This window comes from Orcinus orca, chromosome 18 (assembly GCF_937001465.1).
Source record: "Orcinus orca chromosome 18, mOrcOrc1.1, whole genome shotgun sequence".
Taxonomy (NCBI): Eukaryota; Metazoa; Chordata; class Mammalia; order Artiodactyla; family Delphinidae; genus Orcinus; species Orcinus orca.
In genome coordinates this window covers 67,246,011-67,263,536 of record NC_064576.1, presented here as the reverse complement: position 1 = coordinate 67,263,536, position 17,526 = coordinate 67,246,011, and the positions used below count along the sequence as shown (strand labels likewise).

At 35.3% G+C, this 17,526-nt stretch overlaps 1 protein-coding gene across 5 annotated transcripts in view; it reads left to right on the top strand.

Moving 5' to 3' along the window:
* NBEA (neurobeachin) overlaps positions 1-17,526 on the top strand; it is a 629,334-nt gene that overhangs the window by 402,807 nt on the left and 209,001 nt on the right. For all 5 annotated transcript variants that reach the window (XM_049701354.1, XM_033410053.2, XM_049701353.1 and 2 more), the window contains exon 39: positions 6,178-6,321. In XM_049701354.1, the coding sequence (XP_049557311.1) occupies positions 6,178-6,321 (144 nt within the window). The remainder of the gene's footprint in view (positions 1-6,177; positions 6,322-17,526) is intronic.

The following is a 17,526-nucleotide window of genomic DNA, read 5'->3' as shown; positions in this document are numbered from 1 at the left end:
ATTGAGATATCAACTTTGTTGAGAAAGCAGTTTTTTCCTTATCCAAGATATTAAGAACACTTATATTCTTAAGATGCCTATATACAAAATCAAAAATGCATGTCAAATATATTGATGCTTATGTAATTTTATTTAATAATATCTTTAAATGAATAATATGGTTATTGAGGGAAAATCAGTTTTTAATGTAAGCTATTTACACTCCATTCAGCTTTACAAACACTTCATGGTACCTGCCTACACACTATCCTTGCTGTCTTCAGGAATTATCTGATCTAGGGGAGGTGTTGAAGGCTCGTATTGCCTTGTAATGAATATAAACAGTGTTACAACAGCATAATGGAGGGAAGAAGATTAATCCCAATTGAAGGAAAGGAAACCATTATTTGTTGAATACTCATTATTGACTAGGTATTGTGCTAATAAGACCTTAGACGCATCCGTTATCTTATTTGAGTTTTTAAATCCTCACGTCAGCCTGCTTTTTACCCCCTTTATATAAATCTTAGGCAGCATTATTGTAAGCAATAAAGCATTGGTTGTATTCTTGTTCATTTTTAAATTATGTACTTAGTAAACTTTTAATACTCTTGTTAGTTTATTTTATCAACATTTTAACAAACATTTTGAGAGCTTATTATATAAATAATATTCACACATTTCACAGTATTTCAGCATTCATTGTCTATTTCAACATTGCAATAATCCTGTGAGAATTCAGTTAAAATATACTTGGTTCTCTTTCAACGGGGTAGGAAACTGAGGTTAGGAGATTGGTCTGGATATATTTGTAAAATACTTTTTTAATGGATGTTTGCAGGAAAAATAAAGTAAGAATTGAGAATCACACAGTCCACCTTACTCATTTATGAGGAAACTGTAAAGGACATAAAGAGAAAAGTAGCTTTTCTTAAGTACTGTACATATAAAATGATTAATATGCAAATTATGTTCGTATTTTCATGTGCTCACTCAACAAATATTTATTGATTGCCACTTTTTTTTGACACTCGATACACTGGAAATTAAAATCTAATACGAGAATACCTACATAAAAGACTTAAGAAAAATATCAAAAAATAATATATTTTGACTTATAAGATACAAAACTTATACAGTGAAGAGAAAAATCAACTAAACTGCATTCTGAACGACAGAGCAGGTAAGAGAATTCCATGTAAAAGAAATTACACATGTCAGACTTAAAGGTCTGAAACAGTGTGGCATGTTTGGGAACAGAAGCATTCAGCTCTTGGGGAATATAAAGTGTGAAGAGGTCAAATCGGTAAATTAGTGAGATATTAAATAAGCAGGGGCCAGCTCATGAGTCTTACACCATGTACTTAAATTGTACAGATCAAATAACATGGAAAATGTGTTCTTACAGAGTAGATATACATAATATAGGTAGATAAGTAGATAGGTAGGTAGATACACATGTATGTTCATGTATCATTTTAATAAATGAAAATTAAAGCCATATTTCCATACTCAATGGAAAATAAATGATAACTATAATATAAAACTGGTAAGAAGCCCCTGCTACACTAAAATTGGCTTGTTATGGGTTTATATCTTTTCTCTTCGTGCGTTAACCACACAGACATGATTTATTGTTTCCCTATTATTATAAATTACTTTTTTCCTTATTGGTATAGATGTTTTGGAGTTGTCTATAGAATAATTCCTTAAACAGAAATAAACTACTTTATAGTATTTTTCTTTACATTAACTGTTTATGTGTATCAATAGAAAAAGACATGATGGGCAAATGAAATTTCTTTGCCTTAATTGCCCAGACTTTCCAGTTAGACATATTCTCTGAATATTATCAAGATAAGTTAATGTCTCCAATTTATCACTTCTGTATTTTGACTTACTCTTGTTTAAAATAACAATATAATTTTAAATGATAATTAATAATTATTATTATAGTAGTAATAATGCTAGAGTATAATAACAGTACTAAAAACAGAAACATCATTTTCTCGTTACTTCACTTTTAAAATATACTTTGTTTCACGTGGATCCTTATTATTAAGAGAAATATTACAAAAGAGGAGCTTCATTTAAGTTCATGTAATGCAGTATTCTATATTAGATGGCATTTTCACATACAGAGCTTTAAGCATATTTACTTACTAAGAAATCTAATGTGTATAGGATGTTTTCCTGTATTTGTTATTTGTAACATGATGTGGAAAATAAGTGTAATTTTTGGATTTGGCTTCATTAATCTATAGGAATTTTTTATTCTGAAACCTTTCAAATTTTATGGCATTTTAATGTTTTCTTAGAAAATAAGGGTGTATGTCCAGCCTATCCAGCTTAACACATAATTCACATTTTCAAAGCTAAGGCATTCTGGTGGTTTGTGGTACTCGCTTGTTAATTTCCTGATGAATGGCTAAAGAGGCCAAGAAGTGCACTCAGTCTAACACGTCTTCTGAAGATAGATGATCTCAAATAAATTCTCTTCCCAATCAGATTTTGATTTGCTGGGTGTTAAACCAATTCTTTCTAAGGACAGTGTTTATAAGCCTTGTAATGAGACAGCCCTTTGAGACCTTACCTCTTTTTGCCTGTAATTTTGATAAATGAAAGTCTAATTCATAAAGGATATTGTGATTGAAAAGCACCTTTGGATCTCATACACTTTCATTTAGATAAACGTTTGGTGCAGTATCATAAAAATCAGGAAGTTTACTGAGCTGCAAACTGATAGCACTTCAACAGGGACGATAAGTTCAGTGTGTTGGTAGGGATTAGTTTACTACTTATCTTTTGAAGACATAATTGTTTTACTGCTTTAAAACTAGAGGGGATAAAATTGAATGTACATTTCTCAAATATGATATACATTTGAGAGCTCACATTCCTTTGACTAAGATTGGAAGATTTTATTTTATATTTTTAATAACACAAGAGTAATGTAAAGCCTTTCTTTAAAAAGACAAAGCAGAATGCACACAGTTGTGATACAAGGAAAAACTTGCTTTATTAAGCTGACTCATGCATAAAGGGCTTTATTGACTATTTCATGTAAAGAACCAAGTTCCCTTTCATGTGAATTCATAGATTCTTCAATAAGCACTCCACCTGAAAGCAATTCACCAAGAATCTCTGAGATATCCTGGAATCTTCAGATTAAGAGATATCCAGAGGTAACTAATATGTTTCAGGTTATTCATTTATTCAGTATTTATGAGGACTTGCTGTGTCCCAGGCAGCGTGCTAATAACTGGGATTACAAAGACAGAAGGATGTTTCTAGTCATCCAGGAAGGAGCTTCCAGGCTGTGGGGAGATAACAAGCACACAAACGATTATAATACATATAACTACTAGAGTAGCAGGATTTACGAAGCATAAGGGATGGGACTTCCCTGGCGGTCCAGTGGTTAAGACTCCGCACTTCCAACGCAGGGAACACAGGTTCGATCCCTGGTTGGGGTCTAAGATCCCACATGCCACGCTGCATGGCCAGAAAAAACAGCATGTGGGAGAGTGCGCACAAACCTGCCTTAAGAAATCAGAGTGGGGAACTCTGGGTGGGTAGACTTGAACTTCCGTTCAGCAGGTGTTCATGGCACACCTGCTGAGTACCAGGCGCTGAGGCTGCAGAATGAGGCTATAGCCCAGTGGAGAAGACATACACATAACAGATAGCACCCACTCAGTGTGGTTGAGTTCTGTGTAGACTATGAAAGTATGGATTGGTTAGGAAAGGCACCCGAAGGAGGTGAGTTTTGAAGGTTAAGTAAGAATTAGCCGAACAAAGGAGGAAGGGAGGGACATACCATATTGAGGGAATACTTTTAGCACAGGTAAAGAGGTCTGAGAAAACATGACATATTTCGGAAGCTGTAAATGGTCCAGTATTGCTCATGGGGGAGTAAGAAAAACTAAGGCAAAACTGGTAATGAGAAGGTAAAAGGCCTTAATCAGTCATGCTAAGGCGTTTAGATTTGTATCCTAGAGTAGAAGCCTTGCACTGAGTGTTGTTGATTGGGAGGGGTTAACACACAATATTAAGCAGGAAAATATTCTCAACTTATTAGTGTTTAATAATAATACTCTGACAAAAGTATGGAGGGTGGTGTGAATAAGGGAGCTATTAAGGCCTTCTAAACCAGAATGATAATGGCTTGAGATGGGTCGAGTCCGTCACCTTACAGAATGAATCCTGTGTCTGTGGCTTAATTAAGTGGGTAGATCAAAACAGGAGAAGGTGTAGAAGCAAAAGATAATTTGTTCAGTTAGGGAAACGTGGAACTAGGAATATCCAGCTGAAGATGCCTAGTAGAAATATGGCTATAAAGACCTCAGGAGAGATTTCTTGGTTATTAATCACTGGATTTGCCTCTTTGTTCTCAGATGATGCAAGCTCCAAGTTTCTCAAATTAAGTTACTACCCAAGAAGCAAACAACGTATAAAGATAGCTGTCCCCAGAAGATTACTGTTGTGCGGGCTTTATATCACCAAGAATCCAAATGAAATTAAGATAAGGTTCTGGAGCATTCAGTAATCAATCCTCGAGCTTTTATTCCAGAAATAAGAATCATCTGTGGGCCAGTGAAAGAGGACTACACATATAAGCCATTTAATTCCCCTCACCTTCCATGTAGCATTGATCTGTATGTCTCTGAAGTATTTATTGAAAGATATATTTAACAATCTGTTACTTTATATTGTTAAGCTGTATTTAAACCATGCTCTCTAGAGGCTATTGTCCAGTAAGAGCTAGGATGACAGACGGTACCTCTCAGCCAGTGACACTCTACAGTGCTGTCATGACATGCTGTGTTCCTCGACATGTGTTTTTTACTCCTCTCTGGGCTACCTTTGTGTCAATTTGTTAATGTTTTAGCAAACAGAATTGGCTCTGAGTCACTAACAAAAAGAAATGTGAAAGCTGCAAAGAAAGAAGCTAACAGTCTGGTTTACAATGCAAGTTTTACCACAGCTAGATGCACGTCCAAGAAAATGGTAGAGCAAATATCCACAGGCAGTAAGGGACTGTTGGAAGTCCTGTACTGGGCCTAGGAGAATTGACCGGAAGTATTCATTGTTCACTGGAGAGGATTTTGGCCAAAGGCATGACAAGATTTGCAGAGTAATTGCATGTGTACACAATACCATAACATCCCCTAAACTATGACACAAAAATACTGTGTAGCAGTGATTTATTAGGCTCCCATATTCAGGAATATATCCACTATACCAAATGAAATGTGAAGGTGTTTTTCTAGTTAATGCTGCTCCTTGAAGCCTATATCCTAATACTAAAGCTAGAACACAGTAGATTACACCATTTTCTTCCAGGTTGAATTCCAACTTCAAGTGACATGAAATAAAGGTATTTCTTAGCTGTATACATATAATTTACTTGTAGCTCAGATAATTTCAGATTCAATGGCACCTGCCAAAGCAGATGTTTGAATGCAAATATTGAAATATTTGTTAAGCAGTCAAATCCATGAGAGATTTAAATGTGTTGTAATTTCTAACCTGCGCCTTGATTAACAAGTTAATGCTAGGTCAACTCTTGCTATATTTCAATTTTTCTGTTTTTTGTGTGTTTGAATTTTGGCATTTTGTACTATTTTTTATATCAAAATAAGGATATCACTTTAGAAAGCCATTATTTATTTCATCCATTGCTAAGGAAATAGCTGTTTTGATGTACATTATACATCTACATCATTCCTTACTCTGCCTTTCTGTAGCTTCCTAGTAACAATCATTTCTCCCTTCAGATGTGAATGCTTTCTTCATACTTACCTACTTTAAAAAATGATCTGATCAGTTGATTATCTAATTCACACTGAAGTATAATTGTGTAAAAGTGTTTAATTTTATGGATCAGAAAACCAGGTTTGTGGTGAAGTACAGATTTTTGGTAGAAAGTGCAGTGATCTTAGAGTCCCAAGTCCTAGGTTCCCCAACAAGGCATGTAGCTTTCTCAGCCTGTTCCTCATCTGCAACATAAGAGCAGGTGATTACACCCCTTGCCTTTCTCGTGGAGTTACTTAGGCCAAACAAGATAAAGAAGGTAAAAATCTTCTATAATTGAAAGTAGTATGTAAATGCAGCATATATATTTATAAGGAAGTAATGGATTTATAAGAAAGTAAATCACAATGACCTAAATTATTATGTTTTGGTTGTGATTAGGCACTGAAGAAGATGTAGTAAAGTCTAAGAAAACATTCCGGAGTCAAGCAATAGTGAATCAGAATGCAGAGACAGAGCTTATGCTGGAAGGAGATGACGATGCAGTCAGTCTGCTCCAAGAGAAGGAAATCGACAACCTTGCAGGTAAATTTTTAAATATTTTTTTATTTGTTGTAAGTAATAAATGCACACAAAGTTATTGAATTTAAAATCTATCTCCTGATGAATAAGCTAGAGCCAGTGGTTGGAGCAATACTCAATCATGTGAATGTTAATAATTTATCTCATTTCTAGTACTGAAAAGAGGAAAATACATATCAAACTAACGATAAATGAATAGCATCTACTTTCTGTGTAGTGAAGAGCAACTTTTAATATAGGAGAAATAATGGATAGCATAAACTGTTCCCATCTAACTGCCTAAATAATTGGGGGGCTGGCGGGGGGAACGGGATGGTAGACTTCACATATGACTAACATGCTAACAGCTGTGAAAAATAGCCACTTCGGGCAGGTGACCATTGAAATAGCCATTTCCTTCCTGCTGTCACTCTTGGGAATGTCCCTCCCCATCTCTCTTTTTTTTCCTCTCTCCCCGCACGGCTAATCCCCACTACTAGGAGACATACTTTCACCTGCCCACCCTCAGTTTTCACTTTGTCCTGGTGCTCGTCTAAGGTCAGTTCAGAGCAGCATCTACAATGGCCCAGTGGACTGTATATACCTTAGTGTTGGCATATAACCATTTTTGGTTTTTAAACCACTTTTGAGAATCTGGTGAAAGCAGATTGTTTCATGAAGGTACACAGACAATCTTGTACACAGTATCAGAGGGTTCACTGACCCCTGGAATCCAGTCTGTGGAATCATATCCTAGATCTCAGGCTAAAAACTCCTGCTTTAGAGTCTCAGAAGTGGTTGAATCTTACCTCTATTCTATATTTTCACCCCATACAACATTGGAGTGGCAGATGACAATAGAGAAGTGGACTTACATTCATCATTATGTTTACAAAATAGCGCTCCTGTTTCCAGAACTGAGCTGAAAATTACCTGGCATGCATTAGGAAAGTCTCCAACAATATTTCTGCCAGTTAGAAATCTCTCACTTTTACCAAAGAGAAGATGTTAATTGTAAACTGGAGAGGAACGTTATTCTTCCTCTTTTAGAAAATGTTTAATAAGGTTATTCTAACACCAGCTCCTGGATATGCCTATGTTATTAGCAATTCTGTATCATGAAAACGATTTTTCCTATTTAAAACTAATCTTAAGTCCATGAACAAATGTTTACCTTGAATTTCTGAGGAAATGTTCAAGTTTTAGTATTGTTGTTTTTGTGGGATTTTTTAGTAGTTCAGAGATTTTTATCTGAGGCCACTTGGCAATTTAAGCAAATGAAGTCCATTATTTCTTTTTGCCACAGATTGTTTTCTCATTTTCTGGTCTTATTCTTGATCCTAAAGAACTAGAGAAAATTCACAAACACGATTTCTGACCTTTTGAAGTAATGTGTTGCCTTTCCTCATTCACATATCCTCACAGATATCTTCAATAATTATACAGTTTAGTTTAGCATCTCTGGTCTTTAGTTCCCACTAAAGGTAATTAGTTGATACAAATTTGGCTAGTACCTTGAAGTTTATTATGATGAGATATGCTCACTAATACCAGAAGCAAAATCTGGTAATGATTAATGACTCCTTTATATTTCTCTCTTTTAATGGTAGCTTGAGTAATTATTAATATTAATTTATGCTTATAAACAAAATTCTCAAAATAACATTAAGTTAAAATATGTAAAGAGCAATGAAAGCAGGCTTGAAATAAACTGTTTAAAAATCGAATCTTAGCCAACGGTCTCTATCAATACTCCTACAACTTCTGTCTTTTAAACAGATTTTTCTTTGAGCAGATTTGCTCTTTTCCCTATCCACCAAATCCTAACTCATACTCTTTCTGTGGAATCCTCGTGTCTGAAAAATCTTATAAACTGTCCTAAAATATTGATCTTCTACTTAGTCTACAGTGTTCATGTTTAAATCAGCAGTGCACAAATGTGACCCTGAACTTTGAATGCAGTAGAAAAGAAGTAGGGGATAGATATTTTGTGAAGGGAGAAGTAACAGTCACAGAAATAGTCTGTATAATATATAGGTGTCTAACGTTATGCTGAAGCCTACTTACTAATCTGGACTGCCATGATAGTGACAATGTCACATAAAAATAATTTTGGGGCTTCCCTGGTGGCGCAGTGGTTGAGAGTCCGCCTGCCGATGCGGGGGACGCGGGTTCATGCCCCGGTCTGGGAGGATCCCACATGCCGCAGAGCGGCTGGGCCCGTGAGCCATGGCCGCTGGGCCTGCGCGTCCGGAGCCTGTGATCCGCGGCAGGAGAGGCCACGGCAGTGGGAGGCCCGCATACTGCAAAATAATAATAATAATAATAATAATTTTGGAAGTTAATTATGAACCAGTAGGTTTTGAAAAAATCAGCTATAAGTTTTAAACCACATAAATACATAACTTTTTTGTTGCTCTAACAAATTCTTATCCAAATAATTGTTATCTCTGTCTCAGAAGTCAAAATTTGCTAAATAATAATGTCTTTCTTAGGATCAGTTTCTGTTTATAAAAAGAAAAAGAAGAGGAAGTATAGCCAGCATGTCTTGCTAGGAACCAGGTGGTGTTTGAAGGGCTTCATGTGCAATAACCTATTTAATAGTCACAACAATCCTGAGAGGTAGATACAATTATTATTACCTTAATTTTACAAATGAGGTTATAGAGGTCAAGACAAATTTAAGTAGCTTGCATAAGGTTAACAAGTGTATAAAATAATGTATTTCCTTAAAAATATGTAGTATATGGCACAAACTAAAATACACAAAATAGTGTCTTTAAATAAATATGTAGATATACTTAGAAGTTTATGAATAAGCATAATAATTCATTTTAGTTTTATATATGTGTTCCCCAAAATCATCTAGTGAGTTAAAAAAATCTGACAGGGTATTTTCAGCACAACTGTATTTAAACATTGACCCTTTCTCATGTTTTCCCCATTTTCCTTGGAATTTTCTAGTTTTAATAAAGATACGATGTCCGCAAAGTTCTACAGTTTTAAGTGTCATACAATTTTCTGTTTCACTTTTAGTTCCCTTTCTTCCCAAGCTGTTCATCTCAAGAGGCAAGTTAAATATGTGTGACTAGTAATTACTCAATTTATTATGTATTGTTGCAAATGGCTAATATGATTATAATATAGAACTATGCCAATCAATTATTACATTAATAACACCTAACTTAATTTATTTTAATTGCTTTTTTAGTTTGTAGAGATTGACCAAAGTGAATTAGCACCTAAGATTTCATATGTAATTAAAAATTTCAACTTACTAATTATATTGTTACTTAAAACATTGAAATTAATTTGTGTAATTCAACTGATTTTAATCTAAAATCTCAATTATTTATTTTAATTTGAAATTTAGCTTGGCAGGTTATTTCTTCAAGTAATTATTGAGTAACTAAAATTTAAAATTAACTCAAATTTGTGTGAATTGACAAGTGAATGATTTAATTCAATTGATAGAAAGGCTTGTCTCCCACTAATAGAATATATTTAATTTCTTTTAGAGTAGTAGTTCTGTCACATATGCGGGTAACAATAGAAATATTTTACATAATAGAATTAGAATTCATACGGATTCCTTTATTGTTACTTCCAAATGTTAGTAATTTTGCTAATTTAGAGAATTCTGAGTTAATGTTAATGATGATGGCCCTTCATGCTTTATCAGTTCTGTAAGTTGTTAAAAATGTTTTGTTTATGTATATGTAAGCTGTTATTACCAACAATCCACCCATGTATTTAATGTCAAATAACTTAAACGATTTTCTACAAGCCCACACCGCCAATGTCCAAACTTCTCTTTTTACCTGAAATATCCTTCACACATCTCTAATCTACACCCTCCCTTATCTTCTCCTATCAAAATCTCTACCCTTTTTTATACCTATTTAAATAAAATACTTTGTGAAATATTCACTAGCCAGCCTTATCACCCCATAACTTTTTTTTTTTTTTTATTGTGATACACGGGCCTCTCACTGTTGTGGCCTCTCCCATTGCGGAGCACAGGCTCTGGACGCGCAGGCTCAGTGGCCATGGCTCACGGGCCTAGCCGCTCCGCGGCATGTGGGATCTTCCCGGACTGGGGCACAAACCTGTGTCCCCTGCATCAGCAGGAGGACTCTCAACCACTGCGCCACCAGGGAAGCCCCCCATAACATTTTTTGACAACAACTTTATTGAGATACAATTCACATACCATACAATTGACCCATTTAAAGTGCACAATGATTTTAATGATTTTTGTATATTCACAGTTATGCAACCATTGCCACAATTTTAGCACATTTCATCACCTCAAAAAGGAATCTCATATTCTTTGGCTATTCCCCCCAACTTTCCCATTCTTCCTCCACAGCCCTAGAGGACCACTAATCTACTTTCTGTCTCCATAGATTTGCCTATTCTGGACATTTCATATCAGTGGAATCATATAATATGCAGTCTTTTGTGACTGGCTTCTTTTAGTTAGCATGATGTTTTCAAGGTTCATCCATGTCATAACATGTATATCTTTTTTATGACGAATAATATTCCACTGTGTGAATGTACCACATTATCCATTCTTTGTCATTTATCCATTCAAATGTTGATGGACATTTGGTTCGTTTCCACTTTTTGGCTGTTATAACTAACAATACTGCTATGAACTTTTATTTACAACATTTTATTTGAACATAAGTTTTTTCTCTTGAGTATGTGCCTAGGCATGGAATTGCTGGGTCAAATAATTACTCTATTTTTAACTTTTTGAGGAACTGCTAGGCTGTTTTCCAAAGTGGCTTCATTATTTTAATTGCCATCAGCAGTGTGGGAGGGTCCAGTTTCTCCACATTCTTCCCAATGCTGGTTATTATCTATCTTTTTTATTATAACTGCCCCCCAAATTTTGATTATATTAATCTTAAGACACTTATTACATAAAGCGTTGTTTTGTAGATGCTGTTCTATATGTTTTATCCCTCCTTTTAGACTGTAAATTCCTTAAGGCTATCAACCATATCCCATGTACCTTTGAACCATGAAGAAATGTAACAACATTACTTGCCCTTAAAATGTTCCCATTGAAAAAGTTTCATTATAGGTAAACTGGAGAGCTGAGATAATTATCTAGTTAATTTATACCAGAACAAAGAGACAAAATAAAATTTTTGAGCTCTTGAAATTAAGTATTTGGGAGCTTGAATTATCAGATCATATGTTCATACTAATTAAATCATTCAAATAATGACTCAGTTCATTACTTGTCTTTTCTAGTGTATGAACATCTAAAGTTAAACTAATCTTGGTTCCATCCCAGTTTCTACTAATTATGTCATTTTAACTAAATGTCTCTTAAGGTCCCCATTTTTAACATCAAGATACCACTGTGACTCTTAATCAAAAAAATAATAACTCTCTCTATCACATGGAAAAGATGTCCTATAACCAATGGACTATAATGTTATTTTGAATATTTTAAAAAGAATAATTAGTATAGGGAACTAGCAACATGGGGAAGAAGTGTTAGAGTGTAAGTGTTGGATTTTTTGTGGGGGTGGGTTTCAAAATGGTAGATTTACAATCCTTTACACACACACACACATACACACATGCACACACACATACACACACACACACACACACACGCATACATACTCTAATCAAAGTCAAGAATCCGAAACTTAGAAGAAATGCGTTATGTGAATTTAAGAATGAGAAAAATATAGAAATAAGGGAGGTCTACTAAGAGAAATAGAATGTGGTCAGTGGGAGGTTCTCCTAAATGACAATCACTTTCCCCACGTGACTCACCTTTGAAGCTCATCACAGTTCCCATGCACTTTCACTGATGTTTAGAGGGCAGTACCTGTTCAGACTGTTTTTCTTATTGTTAACCAGTCAAATCTTTGCATTTCGTACAATCTCTGTTCTACCAATTCAAACTAAAAGCAGGTATCAAATGATAGGGACGGAGGAGGAAACTGTTGCTTAGAATTTTTTTAAATTATGAAAGTTTCAGGCATACAACGTTATAATTCAACATCTGTGTAAATACAAAGTGATCACCTTCACAATTCTAATTACCATCCATCACTGTACAGTTGGCCCCCTGCACTTATTTACTTAGAACTTTTTTAAGGTTGACCATTCCTACCTCCCTAAATCTCTATTTGACTGCATTTCACATACTCATTTACTTACTCAGTAACAGTTTTTGAATACTTAGTGACTATGTAGAATTCTGGGGTTCGGAGACTGATAGGAAAAAAAAAGTCAGCAGGAGAATCAGTTCTGCTACCCCTACTCAGCAACTCAAATAACCAGGAATTATGGTATAGAATATGCATACCCTAATAAGTGAAAGTAGACAATTAAGATGATCAGATAGATAATTTAGGCCTTTAAATGTTCTAACTTGAAATATTCATCTACCAGAGGCAAACTTGCTTATTTAAGGAGTGAATGTTACCTAAAAACTGAGCTAATAAGAAAGGAAGATAAAAGCAAAGTATAGGGCATACAAGAAGGAAGAACTCAAGAGTCTAGAAAATTATAATAATAAAATGAAAGGAACAACAGAATTCTAAAAACTAAGAGTTTTTCAGGGAAATGTGTTATTTAAAGAATAAAAAGGAATATAAGCCGAAAGCACAGAAAAAAATTACTATAATTGTTTAATGGAATAAGAATATAAATACTATAGATGAGAACAAGGTCAGTTGTTTCATAGATGCAGATAAATTCTGACTCAGATCATGTCAGCTTGAGTCAGGCCTAACTATTCCACACAGTCCAATTCTAATATGATTAATGAAGATTCTTTTCCTGAAAAAACTAGTATTTTAAAAAAATTCCTTAAAAGTTACACTTAAGATGTTTTAATTACAAAGTCTAACTAGACTGGAATCAACCTGATAATTTGTATTTAGGGGAAAATATCTTTTAAACATTCTGGATTCTCTGAAATGCATTTTGCTCAGGATTTTCCCCTTAATTTTTAAACCCAAATGTGTTTTAAGGGAAATTTAATCCATATGTCCCTGACTCACTCACACTTAACTCATCAAAATGTTGTTTAGTAAAAGCTATTTGATGTTGAAAAAGCCTTATGAGTCTTTATAAGTCTTTTTTCTCTCTCTTTGAATTAGGAAGTTGCTTTGCAGTCATAAATAGTATACCCAAAGGGTTCATGTTCAGCTTCAAACAGAATTCGCAAAGCTCTTAGAGACAACATTAACACATGCCCATTTCTTACAAAAGCTAAAATACTTCTAAGTTAATTTTTTAATTCAGCTGAAAAGTTGTGAAAATCAGTAAAAGCTTCACCTTGAATATCTAGCCTTCTTAGCCTTCATTATTTTTACAATGTCTACAAGGCCATTTTAGAGTCTGCAAATACTTTACTGTATCCATCTTTCTGTACCTCCAAAAATGCATGTCCTCTCCAACCATGGATTCTGTAGTCTATAAAAACACTTTTAAGGTACTTTTAAGTGTAACAACATCCCACTAACCAAACTTTGTAAATTTAAAATATAATAAAAGGACATAATTCAACTACGTTCGTTAGACATCAACCATGATTCAGCTTATATATAATGTTCTTACATCTTTTTTTTATTTTAAGAATAAGCCATTCTTTGTTATGCTGCAAATCTTTCACAAACCACAGTGATGAGGTCTGTTCTTTCTAATACAGTGTTCTAGTTGAAACCGGTTTTTATTTTTTACTGTTTTCTCTGTATGGAGAGTTTCCCACAAAGTAATCCCTCTACAGATTTATAGTTATATTTACTACCAACCTGAAAAGTAGTGGCAATGAACAACTCAACTCACTTATCAATAGATCGTCTCTCTCCTATATGTAGGCAGCTAATATTTCAAATGTCATGTTTTTTAAAGAGGATATGATGAGGATATTATTCACCTGTTGAAAACATGTGGGTCACCACATTTGTCACACTTGGAGGGGAAAAAAAGTGTGAGATAACAAAACTGTTCCTAATGCCGAACTCTGGGCGTTAGCAACGTGGAGAAGAGGAAGAGGTGAGGTTTCATCACTGCCTCACCTCTGAGTGCTCTGCCCTCCCTCTGAAAGACTTTGGCACTAATTAGCAAACAGGTAGAAAACTGATTTTGCCACTACATTTAGAGCAGTGCCATACAAAAAGACGAATTAGTCTCTGCATCCTGAAAATATTTTATTTATTTAATTATTTTGTTTCGATGACTTAGTGCTATGGAGCCAGAGCAACAGCCTGCAAGGGTACCTCAACATAAACAGTCAGCACTAAGGACAAGTTTTACATGGAAATCCATTTATAAGTAGTTGTTCCAGTAGCATCTGCTCCATCAGATCAATCATCAGTCCAATAAATATAAATCTAGAACAACTTTTTATCAGCAAAAAAGAAGAGAAAGTCAGCCTCAGTTTGCTGGCTAAATATTGTTAAATATCTTCTTTCCAGATAAAATGTTTAGGCAGTTTTATTGATCAGAAGATGACAGATAGTAATGTTTTATGTGTTTTTTCCTCAAAGTTCTGTTGAATTTTTCCTTCATTTTAAGTCACTAACAGATGAAACAGCTAAATACAGTTGTAGTGCTATTTCAGTTCAATTTGTATCTAAAACAGGAATGTTAAGAACCAAATATCACAGAAAACTTTCTTTAAAAATAAATCTTGCATCTAAGATTGGGTTGTATGGATGAGTCTTCATTCACCAGCAAGCTTTCGGGGTGCGGGGGTGGGTGGAATGAGCTAGTTAAAGTAGTAAAGAGTAAATGTGGATGGGCAAATGATGCTGGCAGATAACTTTACAACTCTATGAATTAGGTATTATACTTCATTCTAAGATGTGGAAACTTAGGGTCAGACGTTGGGGTATTTATTTATGATCATATAACAAATATCAATACATGAGCCAAGAAGTGAGCCCACTTTTCCTTCTCCGAAAGCCCTTGTTCATTCTACTACATCAGTGCTTTATTTTGGGTTTTATTTTTAAATCCTGAATTATAACCCATTGATGTGTTAGCAAATCAATTACTTGGACTATTACCAGCATTATCTGTAAAGGAAATAAAATGCAAAGAAAAGATTCAAAGAGAAAATGTCAAAATTCATCACACACAATAAAGATAAGAGCTGGAAGGACCTGTTGGGTCCTTATTCTCTGTTTCCAGATCCCAACTTGACTCAGGTTGGATGTGGTTATCCAAACAAAACACATATGAAATATTGAATATCTACTGTGCACAAGACATTACGCTGGGTGCTTGGAGCAAAAAGACACATATGATCAAAGTTCCTGCTTTCAAGGAGTTTACAGTGAAGAGGGAGGACAGATAATGAAAAGAAAAAAAAAAAATCCTACATCTACAAAGGAAGCCATGATAACACAAAACAGGGCCCTTGACCGCCATGTGGATTCTGGATGGGTATTCCTTTTAGTTAATCATAAGTAAAAGATTTGGAGTTGTTACAGACGACATGTAAACATAGTATGCTAAACTACCACCTTCTCTGTGAAACTACAGTAGGTCTAAATTATTCGGGTAGAAGTATGAGGCAGAAATCTCTGAAGGTTACTGGGGTGGGATGCATTTTGTGCCATGAGGTACCTGTATTTTATCCTAAAGGCTACAGTGAGACAATGAACGACTTCTAAGCATGAAAAGATCTAATTTATGTTTTTTTAAAAAGTACTCAGGCCACTGTACAGATTATGGTTTTAGGATGTCCAGACTTGAGGCAGGAGGCTGTTGTCCAGATCAGAGGTGATGAGAGCCTAAACTAAATTGGTGGTGGAGGAAAGAGGAGAGGAGGGCAACTTGTAACAACACTTAGGAGGTAAGATGTGAAGGACCATGATAATTGACCAGTTGTGAGGAGTAAGAACGAGGGGAATCTGTCCCGGGAGAAGAAATGATGTGGAAGCTGTTAAATGTGTTTGGGAATGTAAAGATGCAGGGTTTTAGGGGAGAGAAGAATGAAGATGACTGGTCAGATTGGTCTGTTGGGTATCCATATTTTTCAAATGTATAGAATGGTTTGAAATTTGAGAACCAAGTTGGGCATGGAGCTCATAATTTAAACCTCTGAGATCACCCAAGGAAAGTGAGAATATAAAAGTAGAAGAGTAGTAGCCCAAAGTCAGATCCCCTGTGGAGCAACAAGGTTTAATTGGCCAACAAAGGACAGCTCCTCAGGGATACCAAGAAGGAAGTCAGGCAGAAAGAGAACAGGAGAGAAGACAGGCTTACCTTGGAGATATTGCAGGTTCGGTTCCAGACCCCACCACAAAGCAAGTATTACAATGAATCGAGGCACATGAATTTTTTGTTTTCCCAGTGCATAGAAAAGTTATGTTTAATGTTTATATCATATTGTAGTCTATTAAGTGTGCAATAGCATTGTGTTTAAAAAAATGTACATGCCTTAATGTAAAAATACTTTATTGTTAAAAAAAAATGCTAACCGTCATCTGAGCCTCCAGGAGGTCAGAATCTTTTCGCTGGTGGAGGGTCTTGCCCGGATGTTGATGGCTGCTGACTGATCAGGGTGGTGGGTGCTGAAGGTGGGGCGGCTGTGACAGTTTCTTGAAATAAGACCACAGTGAAGTTTGCCACAGGGATTGATGCTGCCTTTTACGAATGATTTCTCTGTAGCATGCAGTGCTGTTTGATAACATTTGCCCACAAGAGAGCAGCTTTCAAAATTAGGCTCAGTCCTCTCAAACCCCACCACTGCTTTATCAACTAAGTTTATGTACTATTCTTAATCCTTTGTTGTCATTTCAGCAGTCTTCACAGCATCTTCACCAGAAGTAGATTCCATCTCAAGAAACCAGTTTCTTTGCTCATCTATGTGAAGCAACTCCTCAACTCTTCAAGTTTTATCATGAGATTGCAGCAATTCAGTCACCTCTTCCAGCTCCACTTCTAATTCTAGTTCTCTTTCTATTTCCACCACATCTGCAGTTACTTCCTCCAATGAAGTCTTGAACCCCTCAAAGTCATCCATAAGGGTTGAAATCAACTTCTGCCAAACACCTGTTAATGTTGACATTTTTACCTCTTCCCGTGAATCACGAATTTTCTTAATGGCATCTAGAATGGTGAATCCTTTCCAGAAGGTTTTCCATTTACTTTGCCCAAATCCATGAAAGGAATCACTATTTATGGCAGCTATAGCCTTTTGAAATGTATTTCTTAAATAATGAGACTTGA